The sequence below is a fragment of the Equus caballus genome, chromosome 12 (genome assembly GCF_041296265.1).
Source record: "Equus caballus isolate H_3958 breed thoroughbred chromosome 12, TB-T2T, whole genome shotgun sequence".
Taxonomy (NCBI): domain Eukaryota; kingdom Metazoa; phylum Chordata; class Mammalia; order Perissodactyla; family Equidae; genus Equus; species Equus caballus.
Genome location: NC_091695.1, coordinates 24,777,186 through 24,801,516, shown reverse-complemented (window position 1 = coordinate 24,801,516; position 24,331 = coordinate 24,777,186). Strand labels below are relative to the sequence as shown.

The 24,331-nt window shown below is 38.1% G+C and overlaps 1 protein-coding gene and 1 long non-coding RNA gene across 2 annotated transcripts in view; one reads left to right on the top strand and one right to left on the bottom strand.

Annotated features, from left to right (window-relative positions):
- The window catches only part of LOC100066553 (fatty acid desaturase 2-like protein FADS2B), a 36,396-nt gene extending 21,383 nt beyond the window's left edge, over positions 1-15,013 (bottom strand). Inside the window, exons 1-2 of the mRNA XM_001496785.4 lie at positions 14,332-15,013; positions 7,616-7,726 (exon numbers count right to left, since the gene is read on the bottom strand). Of these exons, the coding sequence (XP_001496835.4) occupies positions 7,616-7,726; positions 14,332-14,715 (495 nt within the window). The 5' untranslated portion in view covers positions 14,716-15,013. The remainder of the gene's footprint in view (positions 1-7,615; positions 7,727-14,331) is intronic.
- Positions 14,478-24,331, top strand: part of LOC138916402 (uncharacterized) — a 75,387-nt gene continuing 65,533 nt past the window's right edge. The window contains exon 1 of the long non-coding RNA XR_011423643.1: positions 14,478-14,592. This is a non-coding gene — a long non-coding RNA (uncharacterized lncRNA). The remainder of the gene's footprint in view (positions 14,593-24,331) is intronic.

The following is a 24,331-nucleotide window of genomic DNA, read 5'->3' as shown; positions in this document are numbered from 1 at the left end:
GCTTGATCTAAGAAATAATAGCTCATCACTTCTCAAACCTGGGGAAGGTTCCAGATTTACAAATACATGAAGCTAATAGAATGCCTAATTACATCAATGCTACAAGCCCTTCCGCAAGGCATATAACACTAAAAATGGCAAAAGTCAATGACAAAGGAAAAATATTGAGTCTAGCAAGGCAAAAGAAAACAACCTTCAAAGGATACCCTATCCAGTTTTCAGCAGATATTTCAGAAGAAACCCTACAATCTAAGAGAGAATGGAATGTTATATTCAAAATACTGAAAGATAGATCTTTCAGCCAAGAATACGTTATCCAGTAAAACTTCCCTTCAGATCTGATGAAGAAATAAAAGTTTTGCCAGATAGCCAAAAGCTGAGGGATTTCATCACCACTAGACTTCACCAACAAGAAATAATTAAAGATGCCCTCACTCCAGTAACAAAAAGGCAAAGGTCTACAAAGCTCTGAGTAATGAGACAAATAGACAGACATGATCATAAAACTGCAGCCCTGTATCAGAACAGGGAGGCAAAGATTCCATTATAAGTTAAGAGATAAATGGAAAGTAGGCATCAAAAGTAAGGATAAACACTTCAACTTAGTCTCAAAAACTCAGAACATTAAAAGCAGAACAATTTGTAACAGCAATAATGCAGAAGGGGAGAGGAAAGGGAAAGAAGTTGATTAGATTAATGGAGATAAGAGGCTATGAGAAAATGGATGATCTCATCTATGAGATCGTTTATACAATCCTGGTGGTAACCACCAAAGAAAAAATCAGAGCAGAGCTACAATTCATAAAAAGAGGGAAAAGTGAGAAAACCTCTTCAGAGAACCACAAAAATGAAATGGCAGTCAGAAATAGAAAGGAAGAGAAAAAAAGGAAACATAGAAAAATGAGAAAACGGGATAAAATGGCAGTATTAAGCCCTCATATATCAATAATCACTCTAATGTAAATACATTGAATTCTCCAATCAAAAGACACAGAATAGCAGGATGATTAAAAAATCACACCCAAAAATATTCTGCCTCCAGGAAACACATTTCATCTCTGAAGACAAGCATAGGCTCAGAGTGGAGGGATGGAAGACAGTACTCCAAGCAAATGGCAAAAAACAGAAAGTAGATGTCGACATATTTCTATCAGACAAAGCAGACTTCAAGTTAAAAAAGACAATGAGAGACAAAGAGGGGCAGTGTATAATGATAAAAGTGACATTCTGCCAAGAGAAGAAAACATTTGTTAATATATATGCACCCAACACAGGGGTACCAAAGTACATAAAGCAATTATTAACAGACTTCATGAGGAAATTAACAGCAACACAATAGTAGTAGGGGACCTCAACAGTCCACTACATCAATGGACAGAACATCCAGACAAAAAACCATGAGGAAATAGTGGATTTACATGAAACACTTGATAAAATGGACTTAGATATATGCAAATCTTTCCATCCAAAAATCGCAGATAACACATTCCTCTCAAGTGCACATGGATCATTCTCGAAGATAATTCTCCCATATGTTGGGAAACAAGGCAAGCCTTAATGAATTTAAGAAGATTGAAATCATCCCAACCATCTTTTCTCAGCATCATGCTATATAACTAGAAATCAACTACAGGAAACAAACTGGGAAAGGCAGAAATAGGTGGACACTAAACAAATGCTATGAACATCCATTGGATCAAGGAAGAAATCAAAGTGGAAGCAAACTAGAAAATACCTGGATAAAAATGAAAATGAAAATGAAAATACAACATACCAGCTCTTACGGGATGCAGCAATGTCTGCCATAAGAGGGAAATTTATAGCAATACAGGGCCACCTCAACAAGAAAGACAAATCCCAAGTAAGTCATCTTAAAATGCACCTGATAGAAGTAGAAAAAGAAGAACAAACTAAGCCCAAAGTCAGCAGAAGAAGGCAAATAATGAAAACCAGAGAAGAAATAAATGAAATAGAGACTAAAAGACAGTAGAATTGAATTAAGGAAACTAAGAGCTGGTTCTTTGAGAACTCAAACAAACCTTTTGCCAGACTCACCGAGAGAAAAAGAGAGAATCCTCACATAAATAAAATGTGAAATGAAAGAAAAGTAATTACAACAGTACTAAAGAAATACAAAGGATCATAAGAGAATACTGTGAAAAGCTTTATGCCCACAAATTGAATAACGCAGAAGAAAGGGATAAATTTCTAGACTCATATAACCACTTAAAACTGAATCAAGAAGAAATAGAGAATCTGAATAGATCAATCATGAGGAAAGAGATTGAAACAGTGATCCAAAAGTTTCCAAAAAACAAAGACCAGGACCAGACGGCTTCTCTGGAGAATGCTACCAAACATTCAAAGAAGATTTAATAGCTAGCCTTCTCAAAGTATTTCACAGAAGAAGATGGAATGCTTCCTAACTCATTCTATGAGATTGAAATTACCCTGATACCAAAACTAGACAAGGATGACACAATGAAGGAAAACTACAAGTCAATGTTGCTGATGAACTTAGATGCAAAAATCCTTAACAAAATGTTGGCAAATTGAATATGGCAATACATTACAAGGATTGTACACCATGATCAAGTGGGATTTATTCTAAAGACGCAGGGATGTTTCAAAATATGCAAATCAATCAATGTGATACGCCTCATTAACAAAATGAGGAATAAGAATCATATCATCATCTCAATAGATGCAAAGAATGCCTTTGACAAAATCCAACATCCATTTATGATAAAAACTCTCAGTTAAATGGGTATAGAAGGAAATTACCTCAACATAATATAGGCCATATATGAGAAACTCACAGCGAATGTCATACTTAATGCTTAAAAATTGAAAGCCATCTCTTTGAGAATAGGAACAAGACAAGGGTGCCCACTCACTCCACTCCTATTCCACATAGTACTGGAGATTTTGGCCAGAAGAATTAAGCAAGAAAAAGAAATAAAAGATATCAGAATTGGAAGGGAAGAACTGAAATTCTTGCTCTTTGCAGATTACATCATTCTATTTATAGAAAAACCTACAGAATCCACCAGAAAACTATTAGAAATAATCAACAACTACAGCGAATTTGTAGGATACAAAATCAATTTAAAAGACTCGATGCATTTCTATACACTAACAATGATCTACCAGACAGAGAAATCAAGAATACAATCCCATTTACAATTGCAACAGAATAAAATATCGCAATCCCATTTAAAATTGCAAAAAGATTAAAATATCTAAGAACTAACTTAGTGAAAGAGGTGAAAGACCTGTACAGCCAAAACTAGAGAACATTATTGAAAGAAATTGAAGAAGATATATTGAAATGGAAAGATATCACATGCTCGTTGGTCAGAATAATAAACATAGTTAAAATGTTCACACTCTAAAGAAATCTACAGATTCATTGCAATCCCAATCAGAATCCCAATGACATTCTTACCAGAAATAGGACAAACAATCCTAAAATTTACATGGAGCAACAAAAGACCTCAAATAGGCAAAGCAATCTTGAGACAAAAACAGCAAAGCTGGAGGCACCACAGTCCCTGATTTCAAAATATAATACAAAGCTATAGTAATCAAAACAGCATCGTGCTGGCACAGAAACAAACAGATCAAGGAAACAGAATTTAAAGCCCAGAAATAAAACCACATATGTATGGGCAGTTAATCTTTGACAGAGGAGCCAAGAACGTACAATATAGAATAGAAAGTCTCTTCAATAAATGTTGGGAAAACTAGACAGCCACCTACAAAAGAATGAAAGTAGACCATTATCTTGCACAAAACACAAAAATTAACTCAAATTGATTAAAGATTTGAATGTAAGACCTGAAACCATAAAACTCCTAGATGAAAATATAGGCAGTACCCAAGTTGACATTGGTCCTAGCAACATCTGTTCGAATACCATGTCTACTCGGGCAAGTGAAGCAAACAAAAGAGTGAACAAATGTGATTACATCAGACTAAAAGTCTTCGGCAAAGCAAAGGAAACCATGAACAAAATGAAAAAAAAAAAACCACCAACTGGAAGAAGATTTGTGCAAATCATTTATCCAACAAAGGATTGATCTCCCAAATATATAAAGAGCTCATAGAACGCAACAATCAAAAAACAAACAACTCAACCAGAAAATGGCAGAGCATATGGACAGATATTTTTCCAAAGACGATATACAGATGGCCATCAGACCCATGAAACAATGTTCAACATCACTAAATATTAGGGTAATGCAAATCAAAACTACAACAAGATACCACCTCAAATGGGTCAGAATGGCTATCATTACCAAGACGAAAAGAAACAAATGTTGGAAAGGATGTAGAGAAAAGGGAGCCTTCATACAGTGCTGGTGGGAATGCAAACTGGTGCAGCCAGTATGGAAAACAGTAAGGAGGTTTCTCAAAAAATTACAAATACAAATACCATATGACCCAGCTATCCCCCTACTGAGTATTTATCCAAAGAACTTGAAGTCAACAACATAAAGAGACTTATGCAGCCCTATGTTCATTGCAGCACTAAAAATAGTGAAGAGATGGAAGCAGCCCAAGTGCGTATCTGCTGACGAATGAATAAAGAAGATGTGGTGCGTATATATATATACAATGGAATGCTACTCAGCCATAAAAAGACAAAAATTTTCCCATTTGCAACGACATGGGTGGACATTCAGGTTATGATATTAAGAGAAATAAGCCACACAGAGAAAGACAAATATTGCATGATTTCAACAATATGTAGAAGACAAATACAAGGATAAAGAGAACAAATTAGTGGTTATCAGAGGGAAAGGGGGTTCGGAGTGGGCAAAAGGTAAAGGGGCACATATGTAGGGTGATGGACAAAAATCAGGCTACTGGGGGCAAGCACGATGAAGTTTACTCAGAAATTGATAAATAACAGTGTACACCCCAAATTACACATTGTTATAAAGCAGTATGATCTCAATAAAATTAGTTGAAAAACAGATAGAGCTCACAGATGTTAGCTCAGAGCCAATCTTCCTCACACACACACACACGCACACAGGGTTATAATAAATTTTTTTTCTCTCGAGAAGAGAAAGATGAGTAGTGATTTGTAAACTGTCCTCAAACTGTTACAGAATTCTGTTAGAATCAGTTTCTTTTACTGAATGGGGGTTGGTCAGTAAAGACATACATAAGTCTAACAGTTGTCTTTAAAATCATCAGTATTATTTCAGGTGTTGAGTGATCTCTGGCTATGCTCTGGGGAACTCTGTTCTCTATATGGATCTGTGTTACTGTAGTTAGTGGTATGGTTTACAAGCGTTTTCAATGTCATCTCCTGTTGATATGTGCACAGGGCTCTTGCATAGATGATGAACAAGACAAATGTAATTCAGTTAGATTAGCTCGAAGGATGACTTTCCCGTGAACTGCTCAACGGATCTCCAGAAACAAGACACAGGGTCACCAGTGGAAGTAATGTTGGTCTGCTGGTTGGAGGGGTCCTGGTCCTGTGGTCATGTAGTGTGCATATGTGCATGTGTGTGTATGTATAATGCTAGCATTTGTTTACAAGCTTGCCACATTATACTGGAGAGTCAGTGCCAAGGCTGAAAAGAAATCTCTCTTAGCTTAATGACTAGAATGGGTTTAAAGTCAGGACAGTTGAGAAAGTGACCAGGGTATAAGAAAGAGGGCAGGATTCTTCAGATGTAAGAAAGGTGAGAAATTTGAAACAGAAAAAGAAAGAGTTATGAAAATAATTCTAGAAGCCAAAAATTTTATTTCAAAATTTACTGATGGAACTTTAATAAGATCCTCTGCCTTGGAAAAGTCTGGATGGGCTCATCTCTCAAGCCCCCATCAACCTTGAAATTCTGATGGCCATCGATAATTATAATGTCATGTCTAGAGTGCCTCTCAGCCTGGTCATCTTTTCCAACCCATTTATTGTACACAGCAGGGGATCACCAAAGCCCAGAAAAGTGACAGATCTAAAATTATCAACAAGTCAGTGACAGATCCTGGAGTTAAACTTATGCTTCCTGACCCTGCGTTGCATGCTCAAACAGTAATTTTCCCTCTATATACATGTTTCTATCTGTATATATAGAGATGTATTAAAGAAAATTTATGGTAGACTTTTAGCCCCAGAGTCCAACACTGTTTTAGATAATGAATGATCATCTCATAGCTTTCAGCCACTAGTGGGGATTTCTTTTCCATAGAAAAAATTCTTTTGAAAAATAATTATGCTTTGCATCCTCTTCTATTCTTAACCTAGGACTACCTGCCCTAAATGATGGGGACATATCTAGAGGTTTATCGACAACTAGTACCACCACTGAGTTCATGTTATTGACAGTACCTAAAATCTGCTTAGCATTTTCTATGTTCCAGACCCTGTGCTTTAAATGCCTTTAACTCTTTCAACAATCTCCCAATAGCTTTTGTGAGTTTGGTGCTATTGTTGTTGCGATTTTATAGACAGAGAAACAGAACCACAGAGAGGTCTGGTAGCTGACCTAAACCCACACAACTTGTGACTGAGCTGGGTTGTGAGTCCAGGCTGTCCACTCACAGAGCACACTCTTCTAAACATAGAGCTGAGCTTCCTGACACACAGCCTCGCGGGATGAACGGGGTGCATGTGGAGCTAAGGAGAGAGCCTGAGTGTTCCTCTCAGGGCTGCAGTTAACCAGCTCTGTGACCTCAGATGCCTCCTGTCCCTCTGTGAGCTTGTTTCCTCATTTTCTACAGCAGAAACATAATCTTTATTCTATCTGCCTCACAGTGATATATTATCAGCACTTTGTGAAAATTATTTTACAAGAATTATACAAATGTAAGCTAATTCAGAAAAACACATTGTTATAAAATGAAATGTTCAATATTAATAAAAATCCCTTTAAGGTTAATGTAAAACAATCCTAGGGAATTTTTAGTCTTCTAGTGACCCTTTCCTTTGAAAGATAGTACATCAGGTAGCCGAAGTGTTAGACAAAGAAAGAGTGGTGCCCTGCCTTGGGAATATCTAAGGAATTGGTCCAGAAATAAGTGACTTGGAGTCTCAGTTCTTTCACACACCAGCTATGGGAATTTCATAGAGTGATTTATTTCCCCAGAACTATAATTTCTCAAATGTAAAAAGGGTTGTAGATAAGATACTCACATCTTTCATTCAGTGGCTATTTATAAAGTTCTTAGTGAATGTCTGATTTTGTGCCGATAGATGCTGAAGACAGATATAAGCAAAATAGACATATTCTCTGCTCTCATGGACCTTCGTTTCACAGAAAACATAGATACAAACATTCAACAAATAATTACAAGCAGTCATGGGAAAAAATACAGCCTTAATTTGCCTGACATCAAGCAGATGCTTAGAGACCTGCAGTTACTGTTTGGTTGGGAACCAAAAATTCCATTCCTTTGTTTTACAGAGGTTTAAGAGCTCTGAGGGTTTAAGGAAGAGGACATTGTTTTTGATACATGCAGAATCCACTCCTTCATGCTATGGTAGGTCCACCTTGGCATGTTGACTGATTTCTCACAGAAAACGATAAGTTGGCCCTGAAATATACTTTGTCCCCATCCTCTCCATACTCTTGAGTCCTTAGACCTCACTCACATTTTTGTTTCTCTCCTGGCTGGGCTCTCCAGGGGCAAGCTCTCCGATGAACAGGGGCTTAAGGTACAACTGCACAACGTCAAGCTGCGGGTGCATGGCTCTGAAGACATCCTGTAAATCAGAGAGGATTGTTAGAGGCTTAAAAGAGACCTGTTTATCAACAAATTAGTCCCCTTCCTTATCTCATCCTCTGCCCAACTTCGAAACCAATACCAGCTCTGTTATAGAGGATTTGTTTCTCACTCCAGATTGATGCTTCAAGTTTATCAATGTTACCCTTGGAAACCCTCTCTGAAAACCTCATGGTGGAGATCCACCTACTGAATTCACTGCTTCACTAGGCAAGTCCAACGTAGCCAGGTTATCCCCAAGTGTTAGAAGAGATCACTGCTCATTTTATTGAGCCCCAGAAGAAATTGTTGGCTTGAGTTAATGGGCTACGATGAAACTTCAATGTCCAACATCATGGTTGGTGTGGAAGTTGCTTACACCATCTGAAGCATGCAGCAACCAAGACTGTCTGTGCAAATCATATCTCCCACCAAAGTCTCCCTCTTGTGTCTTGCCAAAGGCCCAGGGGAATGAGACTCTTGAATTAAGTTCTTTCTGAAGAAAGGTTAAATTTGATGATGGTAGCTTAAAACAAATGCATAAGAGAGCCTAGGAGCAAAGCCCTTGAGCTCTGGGTTGTCCAAAATAGCACATTCTTGGCTAAGTTTGTCATTGAAGGAGTCTTCTCACTCTTCCTAAAAAGCACTAGGGCAGTCTCTGCAGGGTCTTGTGACAATCAGGCACAGAACACAGTTGACCAACTATATTTCATTCCGTTGTTTACAACTCTTCCATGTATTTCTGTTGCATTTAGGATTTTTCTCTCTCAGGTCCCATGGTAGGTAGCAACAACAAGTGCCTATGAGAAGCAGCAGTGGTTCCTATATAGTGGTTCCTGCTTATGTTTGGAAGGAAGAGAAATTCTCTTCCAGCCTATGGATTTAAATGGCTTTGGGGGAAGGCTGATTCTCTAAGAGAAAGATGCTAGAGTTCTTGCTATTATGGCACTGGGGACAGTAGTGATTAAAAATGAAATATGACCAATGTTGTAACTGGAGTACGTGGAAGCCACAGACATTACTCTGGAGTGCTGGTGTTTCATAATACTAAGAAAGCATAACCTGGCGCAGCCTTCCTACATCTAAAATCTGGCTTGGCAACTTACTAGCTCTGTAATGGTGGATGAGTCTCTTGCCCTGTCCCTGCTTGTATTTTGTCTTCTCCAACATGGGAGTGATGATAAAAATAATTCTGTTCATTAAGTTATTGTAAGGATTATGTGACTTAATTAGAATCTGATTTGCATATAGTAAATTCTCCTTGTATAATGGCTATCTTTCTTATATTTATACCTCTAGTGATAAGAACTCACTGCCTACCATCTGTTCAATACAGCAATCCAGAGATTTTACTCCTAAACCTGAATGCCTAATGGAGAGTGAGTTCTGACTTAGTGAACATAATGAGTCCTCCATCTTCAAATGGTATAAGAAGAATTATATACAACTCTATTCATAAGAAGGTGCTCCTAGAGTGAATAAGGTTAACTAGAATGGTGAAGTTACCTAAGCCAGATATTCATGTCTGTTTAGACTTCTCCAGCCTGTTTACTCATCCATTCCCTCATCATTTGTTATAATTTATGTCTCCTAGATATCCTTGGCACTTATCCCATCTTCTCCCTTCCTGTTGCACATGCCTTCCTCAGGCCTTCAACATGTTCCCTGGACTCCTTCCTTCATTTTGAATGACTCTTCTCTTAACTGCCAGGCTGCGTTGTCAGAAAGGCAGCGTCTTCTCATGGCTCACTTTCACCTATTAGCCCTTTGGTACTTCTCTCTCTACTGCTGTACCTACTTTTCAGTTTGAACCACTGTTCAAACGAGAATCAGAGTATTTAAGACATTTTGACAACCCAGAGGAGATGCACTTACAGCTTTCCTTTCATCAACAGCCTAGAAACCTTGGGGGATTTTGTTGTTATGATTGTGGATGGGGGGGCGATGCTGTGCTAGAGAAATGTCATGTGTAGCTGAAGGAGAGGAAGACATACAGTCAGGGTAAAATGCAGACTGCTTAGCTCAGCAACCAAGACACTTCCTCCCTCCCCTCCTTCTCTTTACTCTTCCCCCACCTCTTCCCTCGGTTCATCTTCTCCTCCTCCTTCTCCTCTTTTCATACTCACACCATGACAGTCACTGACATTCACTGAGGACATACTATTTGCTGATATTGTGCTAAGACAAAGTGGCATCCATAAACTTCCTTTTATGGAAGTGTCTAAGCTGAGATGCCCACTTTGGCTGTGTGCTTACTCATGACACCAATCATATGTGTACTCCACCTTTGTACACATCCTCTCTTCCCACTGCCCTAGTCTTGCCTCTATTGGTTTTACTCATTTCAAGCAATTTGGAATTCTCTTTTTTGGAGCTGTACACAAATCTACCCTCCTTCACAATGCAATCCTCCAAATAGTTGAAATGGACTTTGCTGTATTTCCTCTAAGTTTTTGTCTTCCCTTCCCTATTATATTGAGCTTTGGCTGTCATGAGAAAGAACTTGAGTTTCTTAGTGTCCCTCCTTCACTGTGGTGTCCAGAGACAGGTGTGGGCTGATCAGCACATAGGATCATAAACCTGCTTCCTTTGTTCCAAACGTGCTGCTCATGGACACACATCACAAGACTGCAATTATCTCTTTCAGGGAGGCTGGAACACACCATTCCTGTATATAAAACTTGCGGCTAGTTTATGTATGGGCTCCTTTACCTCTTTTGCCCTTCCCCACACCTCTTGCCCTCTGGTAACTATCTATCTGTTTCTTTATCCATTGCTGGTGAACGTGATGCAGTCTACATGGAAACTGACATATAATAATGTATACCTGAAATTTACACAATTTTATAAGTCAACATTACCTCAATAAAATGACTTAAAGGAAAAGAAACGCATGCGCCCAAATTTCTCTAAGAAAACTGCAACTGTTTTGTATACGTTATTATATCCCACTTAAAAAAGTCTTTGATTAAATTCAAGCATTTCTGGGGAAAGAAGCAAAAAAAAATTATTGTGGCTATTTATTTATACGTATTTCCTGTCATCAAATGCTTCGTGATCCTCATTGTAATAATTACAAAATAGCCCAACATGTGGATATATTGTGATCCATATAATCAGTTCTTGGTCTTATAGGTTGTTTCTGACTTTTCTGAGTTGAGCTATTCCAGGTAGGAAGACCTGGCCTAGGCTCTATTAGCTCTAGGCTGGTAGCTTTAAATCATGTAGTTTGAAAAAGATCAGATAACTCATATGTGCAATAGTAAGAGCTGATGTGCCAATTTTGTTTTATGAACTTATTTTCCTCAGCATGGTCTTTGGAGAAAATTACCACCAACCTCAGGAGAAGTAATTAATAATAAAACACAAGAGGTGCATTTTTTCAGTGTTTAATCTGTGCCAAGCACCAAAGGGATCACTTTATTTTATCTCCACTGATTTTTATAACAATACTGAGATAAAGGTATTCTTGTTCCCACTTTCCAGATAAAGGAGCCAAGGCTCCAAGAGCTTTAGTAACCTCCTCAGGAGATTCCTAGTGATGGAGCCCAGATACAAATCAGTCCTGTTTCATTCCCAAACCTCTACTCTTCATCCTTAACAAGGCTGGAAACCTAATAAGGATTTTAGAATGGTGACTACATGAATGAATTAATTAATGATGCTATGGGACACAGTACTTAGGTATCATTATTCACCTTTGATGAGGATGGAGGATTGAAGACTATTTCTGTGTAAATAAGAAAAGGGTACTCGTTCTGGGCAGATGCACCCATGGGTCCAGGGCTGGCACACAGAGTCCATAGTTTGGTCCATATTTGCCTTGCAAGGTGCAACCTGTAAACGCTTCTTAAGTTCTAGAGTAAGCACTGGACCTCAGGTCCTCTGGCTTTATGTTCTGCCCCCCTTAAGTAGAGATCATGATGCCTTCTACCCCTCAAGGACCCCTCTGTTCCAAATCAGATGATACAAAATATAATCAGATTTTTAAGAGGGGTAGTAAACAGGAAGTAAATATCACATCCTGAGGCTACACATGACAGTGATATGAATAATAATAATTACAATTTAATAAACTTTATTAAGTGTCTGACATTATGTTAAGCACTTTATAAGCATTAGCCTTATTTACCATAAACCAGTTAGACGGGGAACATCATTAACACTTAGCAGATGATGAAACTGAGGTTCAGAGCATTTCAATAATTTTCCCAGGTTCACATAACTGATTCCAAATCTCAGGCTTGCCATACTCTGAGTAGTCCTGGAGTATGGTGCTTGTCAGAATTCTCCTGGCACCTTCCCATTCTTCTTGAGCCATGTTCCTTTGGAGCATATTTTCTATGAACATTTTTGGCTTTATATCCTTAAAGTCTAAGGTACATGGCTGACCATGCTCAGAATTTTCATTCTAAAGATATGAATCCTAAAGTGCCATGGATAGTTTTTCCATAAGGTTCTGGTGATTTCTATTTTATTAATCAATTCCTCCTGGTTGGCTAGAATTGGGTGCAGAATCATGGTCTTTTCCTAAGTTCTGGGAGATGAAAGTCATCAGGAAATTACAGTTTTATCAGCTGAGCTGCCTCAAGATGAGTGAGTCTATCAGTTTTCTCCATGTTTATTGAAGGGCCATGTCTTTGCCAACATATCCTCTGAACTTATTCTCGGACTTGTGTTAGGAAAGCATTATCCACATTATTTCCAAGTTGTGGGAATGACGGGATGGGCTAGATAGGAATCTGTAGTATTTTTTTCTCTCTCTTTTTAAACTCTTTACTTTTATTTTAGTTTTTTAATATTTTTTTTTGGCCAGAAGGATTGTCCTGGAGCTAACATCTGTGCCAATCTTCCTTTATTTTCTAGATGGGATGCTGACTCAGCATGTCTTGGTGAGAGGTGTACAAGTCCATGCCCGCGTTCTGTACCTGTGAACCCTGGCCACCGAAGCAGAACCTGAAAACTTAACCACTGCACAACTGGGCCGGCCCCTCTCTCCTATTACTTTTGCACAAATGCTTTCCGCCTTGCTTCTTCTACCCTCAGCTCTCTGGATTCCTACACAGAAAATATCTTCCTGACAGACACAATACTCCTATCACTGGCTACAATCTCATGCTCATTTTCCCAGCAAAAGGTTGAACTTTGTTTAAAAAATATCAGATCTGACAGAAGTGGTGAGGAAGTAGCAAGGTATGTTCATAAAGGAATACATCTGACTAAAGAATCAAGACAGGAAGTTAGAAGAAGATCCTGCTCAGAAAGGAGATGAGCAATTGCGGAAAAAAAGATGTTGATACCATCAAAAGACAAAATCTTGCTTACTTTGCAAATTTGCTAGGTGATTGTTTATTCTGCTATCATTAGCATGGTACCATTTATAGAGTAGTGCTTAGTGAATCGCTGTTTTCAATCCTATGCTTTGAAACCAACTGGGGAATTTGTATACTACACTGTGAAAACAACAAAGGCAACAAATTAAAAAGAAATCCAGGTTTAAATTTCTGCCTGATCACTTATTATTTTCTGAGTTTGGGTTATTTATTTAGCTCCTCTAATTCTCTGTTTCTCTATCTGTACAATGTGCAGAATAAAATTCCTAACTGGGATAAAACAAACTTACTTGTAGAATAGTGTAAAAGAGATTCCTAAATGAATTAAGGGTTTGAGAGACCTCCCCATCAAAGAGTAAATGGAAATTTAATTTGGTAAGGACTCAGCTATAAAAGGCTCTATGATCAAAAAACCTACCTGATTTCAAAATTTGGCACTATTACTTGCTCGCTGTGTGACACACTATTTACCTCTTTGAACATTAATTTTCACATCTGTAATATGGGATAATAACCACCATCCTTATGGTGAGGCCACAGTGAGGTGAATCATTTGAATGTGTCTAGGATATTCTAGGCATCCAATAAATCTATAGTTTTTTTTTTTCTTAGCCGTTTTGGTGGGGGAGGGTGATGAGAAGAAGCTGTGAAGAAAAGTGCAAAGACTGAAATTTAAGAAAGATAAATTTTGAATCTTAGATCTTCTGCTGGGTGACCTTGGGCCAGCCACTTAATGTCTCTCATTTCATTTTCTTCATCTGCATTACACTGAGTGAGCTGCAGGACGCAAGACAGCTCTACAAAGTCTAAAAGGCTATGTAATTCTAGGTTTTCATTATTGTTATTAACAACCTTTTGATGCCTAACAGATGAACTTCTGTCTTTGCTTTAGACACTCCAATTATAAGAGTCTGAGAAATTTCCACTTGTGTGCAGACATATTTGTCTGGATTTTACTCACCTATTGGTAAACTTCTTCTTACAAAACAGTGACTCCACTTCAAAACAAAACAAAACACCAAGAACAGAACTAAACTGAGAATACACAAACATAGTATCCAACATCAATATCTGAGTCCATCACTGGTGATAGACCTTCAGGCTTAATTTGCACTGAAATTCTTGTTGGACAGAAATCCTGAAAAATTGGTTTGGGAGGAGAGGAGCGATTGTGGAGCTTGAACATGTTCTCGAAATACTCTTGGGAAGAGAACCAAGGTCCTAACCACACAGCAGCTGGAAGAGAGAGAGGGCAGAGCTTTGATTTCCTTACCGTAGCATCTTCCCCGGCATAGTGGTTGAGGATCCGGGACCCACCTGGATGCCTGTTGGCCCAGCCAGTGACATCATAGACCTTGCGATTGATTACCAGCCACTGATCTGCCTTCTGTTTGTGACTCTGGATCTCCTGCCAGCTGTAGGTGTTGAGCATTTTTCTGGGCGTGTCACAACACTTCCCATTTGCCTCCTGCTTTACAGAAGGCTCGGCTTTCTCATTTGCCTCTGGTTTCCAGTTCCCCAGCTTCTGACTCAGGTAGGGCTGACCATTTCCTACAAGGCTCTCATTGCCCTCATTTTTTTCTTCAAACTTCACCTCCATTGAAGGCTTTCTGAGTTGACTCCTGAAATTTCTAATCCTCACCTCTGACTGGAACATTAAAATGACCCTTTTCCTCTCCTTTTATTCCATTGCCATGTTATACCTCCACAGAAAACTTTTTAGCTTAGTTGTCTCCTCACAAACCTGAGAGTGAACAACTTCCCAGCCTCTAACTTCTCTGTCTGTCCTGAATCTTTTCTGCTGTGATGGAGGCTGTGCCCCCTTTTCTCCTGGGCAATTGGACCACCTGTCTCTCTTCACTTCTCTCCCTCCTGGCTGATCTCTTAGTAGCATCCTCCTTCATCATTAAATATCCCTTAGTAAAGATCTGGGGCCAATGGCAGTTGGCTGAATGCTGTGTCATGCCACAGGGAGGAGGGGCTAGGCTTGGGTCACATGACTCGCCTGCTCTGTGTCTTGCTGGTTTGGGTTCAGCAGCTCTCTGACCTGCATGTGAATGAAGACATTTAGATTTGTTAATTTAACATGTGAGGGTTTTTAAACGTCCTTATAAACATTTCTCTAAAAACATTATCCAAAAAGAAAATCAAGAGTAAACCAGTTTATCTCTTTTACTTCCCTTTGAAAGCTGACTAAATCTGTCAATATGCCTAAAGGTAATAGCAATTGACATTTGCTAGAATACATGATGATTTACACAGCCCTTGTCACATAATTTATCTGATTTAATTCTCAAATTGATGTTTTCAGGAAGGTGCTATTATAGTCTCATTTTCCAGGTGAGAAAACATAGGCTGAAAACCTCAGGTAACTGCCAGAGTCACCCGGCCGGTGAGAAGTAAACTTGCCCATGAATTCAGATTTTCTGATTCCAAATCCCAAACTCTTTCCACTCTATCCTCCAAACCTAGGGTCTAGACATATACATGTAACAATAGCTTGGCTCAGTGGTTCAGAAAGGAGGAAGAAGGAGACATTCCAGAGTGGTGGGGGTGGGAGGTAGGAGAATTTTACATTAATTTGAAGAAAATAGGCAGCATGAAATAATAGAAAAAGCCCTTTCTCGTATTTGGGAATCAGTGCCAGGTGAATCTGTAGTAACTCAGGCCAAGAGTTATGTACTAAATGTTTTATTCTAGTGCTATTAATAATTGTTAACAATCAGAACTGCCCTAAATGTCTAACAATAAGGAAGAAGGCTGATCAATTATTATGTCTGTATTGAATATTATATGGATATTAAAAACAAAGCTTTATAAAATTCTTAATGTTATGATCTCATGTTTGCAATACAAGTGAAAAAAATCAGTTGATAAAATTCTACATACTGAATAGTATATTATTGGAAGGAAAAATGCCAAAATGTTGGCATTAGTTCTCTTTGGACTATAGTAGTATTGAAGTTTTTTCTTCTTATTCTTTATGATATTTTCTGAATTTCTACAAATGAATACATGTCATTTGTATAATTAGCTAAAGCAAGGTTTTTAAGAAAATATAAAATAGGGCACCAAAGAAAGAAAGAAAAAGCATGGATTTTGGAGCTAGATGGGTCTGGGTTACTATTTCAGCTCTACCGCTTATTAACTATAGAACACCATGCAAATTACCTTACTTCTTTGGGCTTTAGTTTTCCCATCTATAAAAGGAAAGAATAAGTACAATTCTCAGGATTACAGTAAATTAACGTAAGTGCTGTGGTATTTACACAAAAACCCTCAGTAGTTTCCATGACTTCCATATGGGAGTCTCACAAGTCCATCATATATACATTTGGTATATTTGGTGGGTTAAATACATAGATTCAGGATAACTCCAGAATTTCGTTGTAAGCAAAGTTTTTAGGGCAACAATCTGGTTGGAAGTTTGCTGGGGGCAAGTAAGGGGCTTGTCCAGGGGAGTTGGTTGACATTTAGGTAATCTTCAGATAAAGTCTTTTTGTCATATCACAAAACACAGACACACTGGTGGGAAGTGTGTGTGTGTGTGTTGAGGGAGTTAGTTAAAGACCTTCACATCCCTCCTCTGGTGTTGCCATTGGCAACACTTGGTGCATAGCAGGGGTTCTGTAATTGTTAGTTTCCTGTCTGTGCCTGCTTGGATATCAAGTAGACTACAGAGATAGCTATCCATTCCTTTAAAATATTTGTACTGGTTTTATGCTGGAGGCAGAGGATGTTTATAATACTAGAAACAACATAAACTTTGGAGCCAGAAATATCTAAGCTGAGTATTTTTGCACCAGCTTATTATCCTTGTACTTCAGCTTTCTTATTCTATAAAAAGGGGTGAACAAAAACTATACTCATAAATTTGTAGAAATGATCAAATTATGTTAATATGGCAAGAAGCTAATCTAGTGCCTAATACCTGTAATTACTCAAGATGTAACAGCTGCCATTATTATTATTGTACATTTTTCAAGTTTTGCTCAGGAATGTAGTTACCTGTGTCTGTTAGTTTTTCTCTCAGTTCCCTGGGCTTCACTTGATTTTATTTGCTTTTTTAAAAAAATGTCATTTAAATGACCATCATTATTAAGGCCCAGGTACCTTATCATTTCAACAATGTTTGTCTGAAAAGCACCCCAGCTAGCTAATGGTGCTTTGGCTTTGAAGAGTCTCATGGTTTCAGTGCAGACATTCAGGAAGGACTGCTTTAGTCACAGAGGCTCCTAGCACTCAGCTGGACCTCTGACAGCTGGTGATTGGCTGGCTCTGGTCCTACCATGAGCAGGATTCAAGTGGGGCAGCATGGCCTCATATTCTCACAGCTTCATCAAAATAACTTACTTTTGTTGTCTCAGCTACTGCCTTATCTCATGTAGAGAAGGGAGAAATGGAGACGTAATCCTGAAAAGGAAAATGTGAACAGCCAAGATTTCTTCTGCTGAACTCATCAAAGAAGAGATGAGAATGGCTAGAGGATAGAGCAGGGAATTACATTCTGAGGTCCAAGAGGGCAGTAATTTTGTCTGTTTGGTTTGTCATCCTATTTGTAGAATCTGGCCTAGGATTAGATTCTCCCTAAATATTTGTTAAATAAGTGAACAAATGCGTGAATGAATGACCAGGGGGCTGGGACGAAGTTTAAGGTTTGCCAATGGTTTGCCAATGTCCTTTAGTTGGTCTCTCAGGGACTTGATTTGTAGTGAGAAAGAGGGAGAATAAGAGACATTCTTTCAAGCATTTGCATGCATTTGTCATATGTTCTTACCTCATTTTACTTAATTCTCACAATACTGGTATGTGATAAGTATTATTAGCTCCAAGTCTTAGGCAGGGGAAATCAGATTCAGAGAGATTAAATATTTTGTCAGATTGCTCAAAAGTGGTGGAGATGGAGCTGGCCTCTTCTAATTTTTCTCTTAATGACTCTTATATTCAACGAAAATAAATGCATGCCCTGGTGGTGAAGCTTCAAGTAACTTCAAATCGTTGGCTAATTCAGTTTTATTTTAAACTTCATGGCAAGTTTGATTCCTGCTCAATAGTAGCTAGTATATTCTCATCTCAATTTTGGAAGATATTGCAGGTATACCGTGTGGTTTCATTAGACACTTGGCTCGTGCTCCCCAGGTTGACGAACGTTGCATAACGTCATTTGGCATCTAGAACGTGCAGACCACATTTAGAGGTATTTCACACCCCTCCTACATATCCACTGTGGATGCCTGGGGCCAAGTTTGTGTGCAAATATTATTGGAACATGTTGATTTCTTGAAACAGACTCCATCACACAAGTGAGGTCTTGATTCTTCTTCTTTCCTGTTTCTTACCTTTTTCTTCTCTCCTTCTGCACCTTGCCCTCTCTCTCCTTCTTTTCCTCCCCTCTTCCTCCTTCTTTTATTCATTATCCTTTCTATCTTCCTTTCTGTGGACCTTTCAGAGATTAGTAAGGTATGTCCCCTTCACCATGTATATTCAAGTGAAGAGAAAACTATCACTGTCTTTCTGAAGATCTCAATGGTACTTACCCTAAGTGCATCTGTAAGAAGTATATGTGTGTGTCTGTGTTTCACAATGAAGACTGAAGATTTAACTGACCAGACTCAGCTTCTCTGCAGGCAAAATCTAGACAGGTCTTTGTGTGTGAAGATAGGAATCCATTATGGTGATTCATATGATAGATGGAGGCTTGTTGACAATGTAAATTAAAATAAATTTATTGGTTATTTGGAATTCAACATTTTTTACCTCATTTTCAGCACCTCTATCATATCAACTCTGGGCATAGAATTAGAAACTTATTAGTTAAGATACATACTATGCATTTTCTAATCATCATAACAAAATAATTTATCAGAATTAAAGATGGCAAAATTTAACATTTTTGCAAAATGGAGCAGGAAGGTTGTCTGTATGAAAGAGTTAATTAAAATTCAGAAAGGACTTGTGGGTGATCAGGGTGAGATTTTATTGATCAATGATCATTACATCTCTGGGATCTCTTGGCATTACAGAGAGAAGAAATGTTATCATTTCCAGAGAGTTTTTGAAGCCCATAGTTCACAGTCATTTAAGAACAAAATCACTGGATTTAATTTTCTCCTCAAATGTTCACGTTTTTAAATCTGGAACATACATAAAAGTTCCAAGAATAGAGAAGTGAATACTCCTATACCTGTCATCTAGATTCACCAATTGTCAAAATTTTACCACATTTGCTTTATTTCTTTCACACTGCATGTGTAAGGACACATCTATCTATCTATCTATCTATCTATCTATCTATCTATCTATCTATCTATCTACTTATTTATCTATCTAATTTATTTGTATGAGTAAGAACTCATGGATTCTTTATAAATCAATGGACTTTTATCCTTTCTTATCATTATTCATCTTGCAAATTTACCAGTTATGGGCAAAGGAAGATCTTTCAACTTGACTTCTTGTTCTTTTGATATATCCCCATCAACTTTTGAGCACATCCTTACTTCCTGGCATACAAAGATGTACCAGGTTCACTTTTCCTGTCCCTCCCCTGGAATTAACCATTTGGTTTATGTTAATATGATACTGTTTTTAGAAAACAAGATCTTGGAGTGATCAGAAAGTCTCTAAGAACGTGACTGTGCCTATCGTTCCAGAGAATTCCTTGTGGTCCCAATCTGTCCTGAGAGGATCACTGTATGTTGCTCAAGTGATGAAGTCACTTTAGACCAATAAATGTCCATATATGGCCAGCCCAGAAAAACGCGACCATTTTATAGCATGGAATCCTCCCACTTCCTTTGTTACAGTCTCTTTTTTTGGTATTTTTATCTGTAGTAAAGAGAGAAAAATTCAGTGCCAGAATTGGAAGAGATACCTAGTTTCATATTGCTTTACAAGAGAAAACTGATGATCAGAGAAGGCAAGAGACCAGCCGTAGGTTACACAGCAAGTGAGTGGGAGGTACTGTGCACCTTTCTTATGCGTTCTTATGAGGAGTAAGAAAATGCATTTAGCTCAGTGAATGGCACAATGGAAGAATCAGTAAATGTTAACCGCTAAAAATAGTTTTGTGTAACAAAATGCTCCACAGTAATGAGAGTGACTGCCACGAAATGATGCTGGGGCATCCTCTATCATTTCATTTCCGTCAGAAGCAAGTAAACCCTGGGATTCTTATGCCATATAAGGGCAAAGAATAGCACTAAAAAAATGCTTGATTTGGGACATTCTTGCCAAAATTTGAGGTCTGGAAGTGGATTTAATACAAATTAGAAAAATACAGAATATACTTAGACTGGCGGCTGAAGGTGAAATTTTCAGGGAATTTAAAATAAAGAGCTGTATGAGCACCTGAGGGATCCAGAAGACATGGGAACAAAAGAGAATAGGAGTATTTTAGAGAGTTATTGCTATAGGGTTCAAGAAATGCAAGAACTATTTTGAAAATTAATTTTTAGTTGTAGAGCGTTTCTTTTGTTTGTTGCTTTAAAACTAGACCTCATGGTCATCTTGGCTGTTTTTTCTTTTCAAACAGCTTTATTGAGAGTTAATTGTCATAGACTAAACTGAACATATGCAAAGGGTACAACTTGATGGGTTTTGACATATGTATACAGCTATGAAACCATCACCACAATCAAGATTGTGATCCTGTGCATCACTCCCAGATGTTTCTTCATGCCCTCTTGTAATCATTCTCACAAGCACAACCCCCAGACCTATCCCAGTTCCAGGCAATCCCTAATCAATTTTCTTTTATTTTTATAGAATTTTATATAAAAGAAACCATACACTATGTGTTTTTGGTGGGGCAGTCTGGCTGTTTTTCACTCAACATAATTATTGTGAGATTTATTCATGTTGCAGAATATACATTAAGAAACATCTTGGTTTTTCAGGTGTCTCAATTAGACCTTTGAAAAGGTCCATCTAAAAAAAGTATGGAGGATAAATCAAAGAGTAAATTGAAGGCTAGGAGATTACCTGGTAAATTTCCTAGAGAAGAGATCATAGACTGAAGGGAAGCGTGAACGAGGGTGCCAAAGAGAAACCCCCATTGTACACTTTTATTAGGTAGCACTCTCACTAAATTATTTTTCTTGGAGGATAATTTTCAAAAGGTCACATACCCTTATTAAAAACATTTAGTGGAGCTTTAATTTTTTATAGGATAATTTCTAAACACATTAGGCTAGTAGTCAAAATTTTGGCTCCACCCTATCTCTTATTGCTCCGCCACACATTCTCTACTTCAGAAGAAACATCTTACCTACCGCCTTACATTACACCCCTACAAAACCCAGCTTACGTCTGCTTCTTATACTTGCTGTCTCTTTCATTTCTCCAAGGTCCAGCTCAGATGATTTCTCCTCTGAGAAGATTTTAGCAATCACTCAGGCTGGAAGTGACCTCTGTCTCCCTTGATTCAATAACTTGTCCTATACGCTTAAAAGAGTATCCATATCAGTAATGACTCCATGAGTTTAAAGACAAAACACAAATCAAAGTGATTTAAAAAAAGTGGAATGTATGTCCCCAAAATTAATAAAAAAAGATAATTCATTAGCTCAAAAAACTGAAAATTCCAGAGCTACACATGTCTTTAAGCATGATTAGATCTAATGGGGAAAAGTAATTTTTTTCAAGACTTAGTCCTTGTTTCTGTTCTTCATTGTCCAACTTCATTCTTCTCCATGTTGCCCTCAGGCATATTACTTCTTTGGTAGTTTGAGCTTTAAATCCATACAAAGATAAGCTCCTTACCAATAGCACGAAAAAGATACCTGGATTGACTCTCATTCTATGGCACCAGGAAGAGAGAAACCAGGTCCACAGACCTGGATCTCGAACCCTGCTCATGAACTGAGCCCAAGAAGTCATGAATCCACCTGATGAAGTTAGCTCCCTAGAGTCACACCATGTCAATCCAGGAGAGGTAGTTACCCAAAGGAAAATGTGTGAGTACTATTGCCAGTAGAACAAAGAATGAAACAGCAGATGTCTGACTCTATCGAAAATAAAAAGAAGAAAATAAATTACCATTAATTCTACCACACAGAGATGGCTATCTCTCTTTTAATTTTTTAATTTTCTTTTTAGATTAGCCCTGAACTAACATCCACTGCCAATCCTCCTCTTTTTGCTGAGCAAGACTGGCCCTAAGCTAACATCTGTGCTCATCTTCCTCTACTTTATATGTGGGACACCTGCCACAGCATGACTCTACTAGTGGTGCATAGATCTGCACCTGGAATCTGAACTGGCAAACCCCGGGCCACTGAAGTGGAACGTGTGAATTTAACTGCTGCACCACCAGGCTCGCCCTGGCCATCTCCCTTTTAGATTCATCATTATATACACTCATATACACACACATACATATATGTACATATATATGCACATATGTATTTATATCTTTTTAATAAAAATGGGCCAATTAAATGATGTATGCTATTTTGTTTCCTGCTTTTGACTACTTAGAATATTTTTCATCATTTCAGCTCTGTAAAATATTCTTGGAAGGAAGCACTTTAAATTACTACTAGCATTCCACACTAAGGATGTAACATTCTTTATTTTGCTATATCCCTATTATTGATTAGGTGATTGTGAAATTGTTCCCATTATTAATGATGAAGTAAGGAAATCCTTTTAGGTAAGTACTTTTCTGCACTATTTCTGTAGGAGAAATGTCTTGAATGAGAAATAATGGATCAAAATATTTGTTCTTAAAGCTACTGACACATTTTATCAAATTTCTATTTGAGAATTTATGCTCGTTATTTTCATTAAAAATTTAATAATTGCCCCTTCTTGGCCTTAGTAAGTCCAAGTTGGTAAAAGGAATTCCCTTTGGCAAAGATGGAATATGTTTTTTGAGGGGTTGGTAATATACACATATTTTATTTTGGTCATCATAGCTTGTAACATAGTGAGATTTCAGTGGTACAGTATTGTTTGTCATACACCGTACAAGTGTCCCCCTTTACCCCTTATGCCCACCCTCCACCCTCCTTCCTCCTGGTAACCACTAAGTTATTCTCTTTGTCTGTAAGTTTGTTTATATTCCACATATGAGTGAAATCATATGGTATTTGTCTTTCTCTGTCTGGCTTATTTTACTTAACATATGCCCTCTAGGTTCATCCATGTGGTTGCAAATGGGACGATTTTGTCTTTTTTATGGCTGAGTAGTATTCCATTGTGTGTGTGTGTGTGTGTGTGTGTGTGTGTGTGTGTACACCACTTACATATAAGTCTCACTACTGGGTATTTACCCAAAGACCTGTAAATCAACAATTCAAAGAGACTTATGCACCCCTTGTTCATTGTGGTATTATGCACAATAGTCAAGAAGGATTTTTGAAAGGCTAAAGGGATAAATATATAGACATAATGTTCATTAGTTTATTTATTCAACAAGCTCCTTTTACAAGCTGGATGCTGAGGAGACCAATAAAAACAAGACGAAACACTAACTCTCAAGCATCTTGGTTCAAGGTGAGAGAGAAGCATTTATAGGATGTTATCGGTATCACAGAAAGAGAAGGCCCAAAACTGTCTTTGGGAATTCAGGGAAGCCTTGATGGAGGAGACCCTAAGCTGAATTGTGAAGAATGAAAAGGCCTCAGAGCAGACTTTTTGGAAATGGAGTTTCCTAAATGAAAGATTTGTCCTGTAAAGCTAGTATTGGAACATGATCACTGGCTTCTAGCCTAATCTATCTTTCAGGGATGGCCCCAAGGTCAGAGGCTTCCTTCACATAAAGATGAGGGGCAAGTGGAGAAATATTGGCTGTAACACAGCCTACTCTCTTCCCTTCTGTCCAACCTCCAATAGAACATTCTTGGTATTTCCTTGACTATGAGCACATTTTCCATTGTCTCTACATAACTGCAAGTCCATTAAAAAATGTTTCATTCTATACCCTTCCTCATTTTCCTTCATTCTTGCCAAATTCTTGAAAGAATAGTCTTCAGGTACTGCTTCCACTCCTAAGCACCCACTTATTTCCATGTAAACTGGCTACTACACCCACCAACCACAGAAATTTCTCCCCTCGGTTACCATGACTGATTAGCTGTTCAAACCAGGAGCCCCTGCTCCATATTTAACCTCTTCATCTCCATGTAGCATCTGGCCCAGTTAACCACCCAATTCTTTCCTCTCCTGGCTTCTGGATACTGAGTACTCTTGGTTCTTTGCCTGTCCCCATCATTTATTATTTTATCCTCCCATCAGGTGAGTGTTTCCTAAGATTTTGCCTCCTTTGC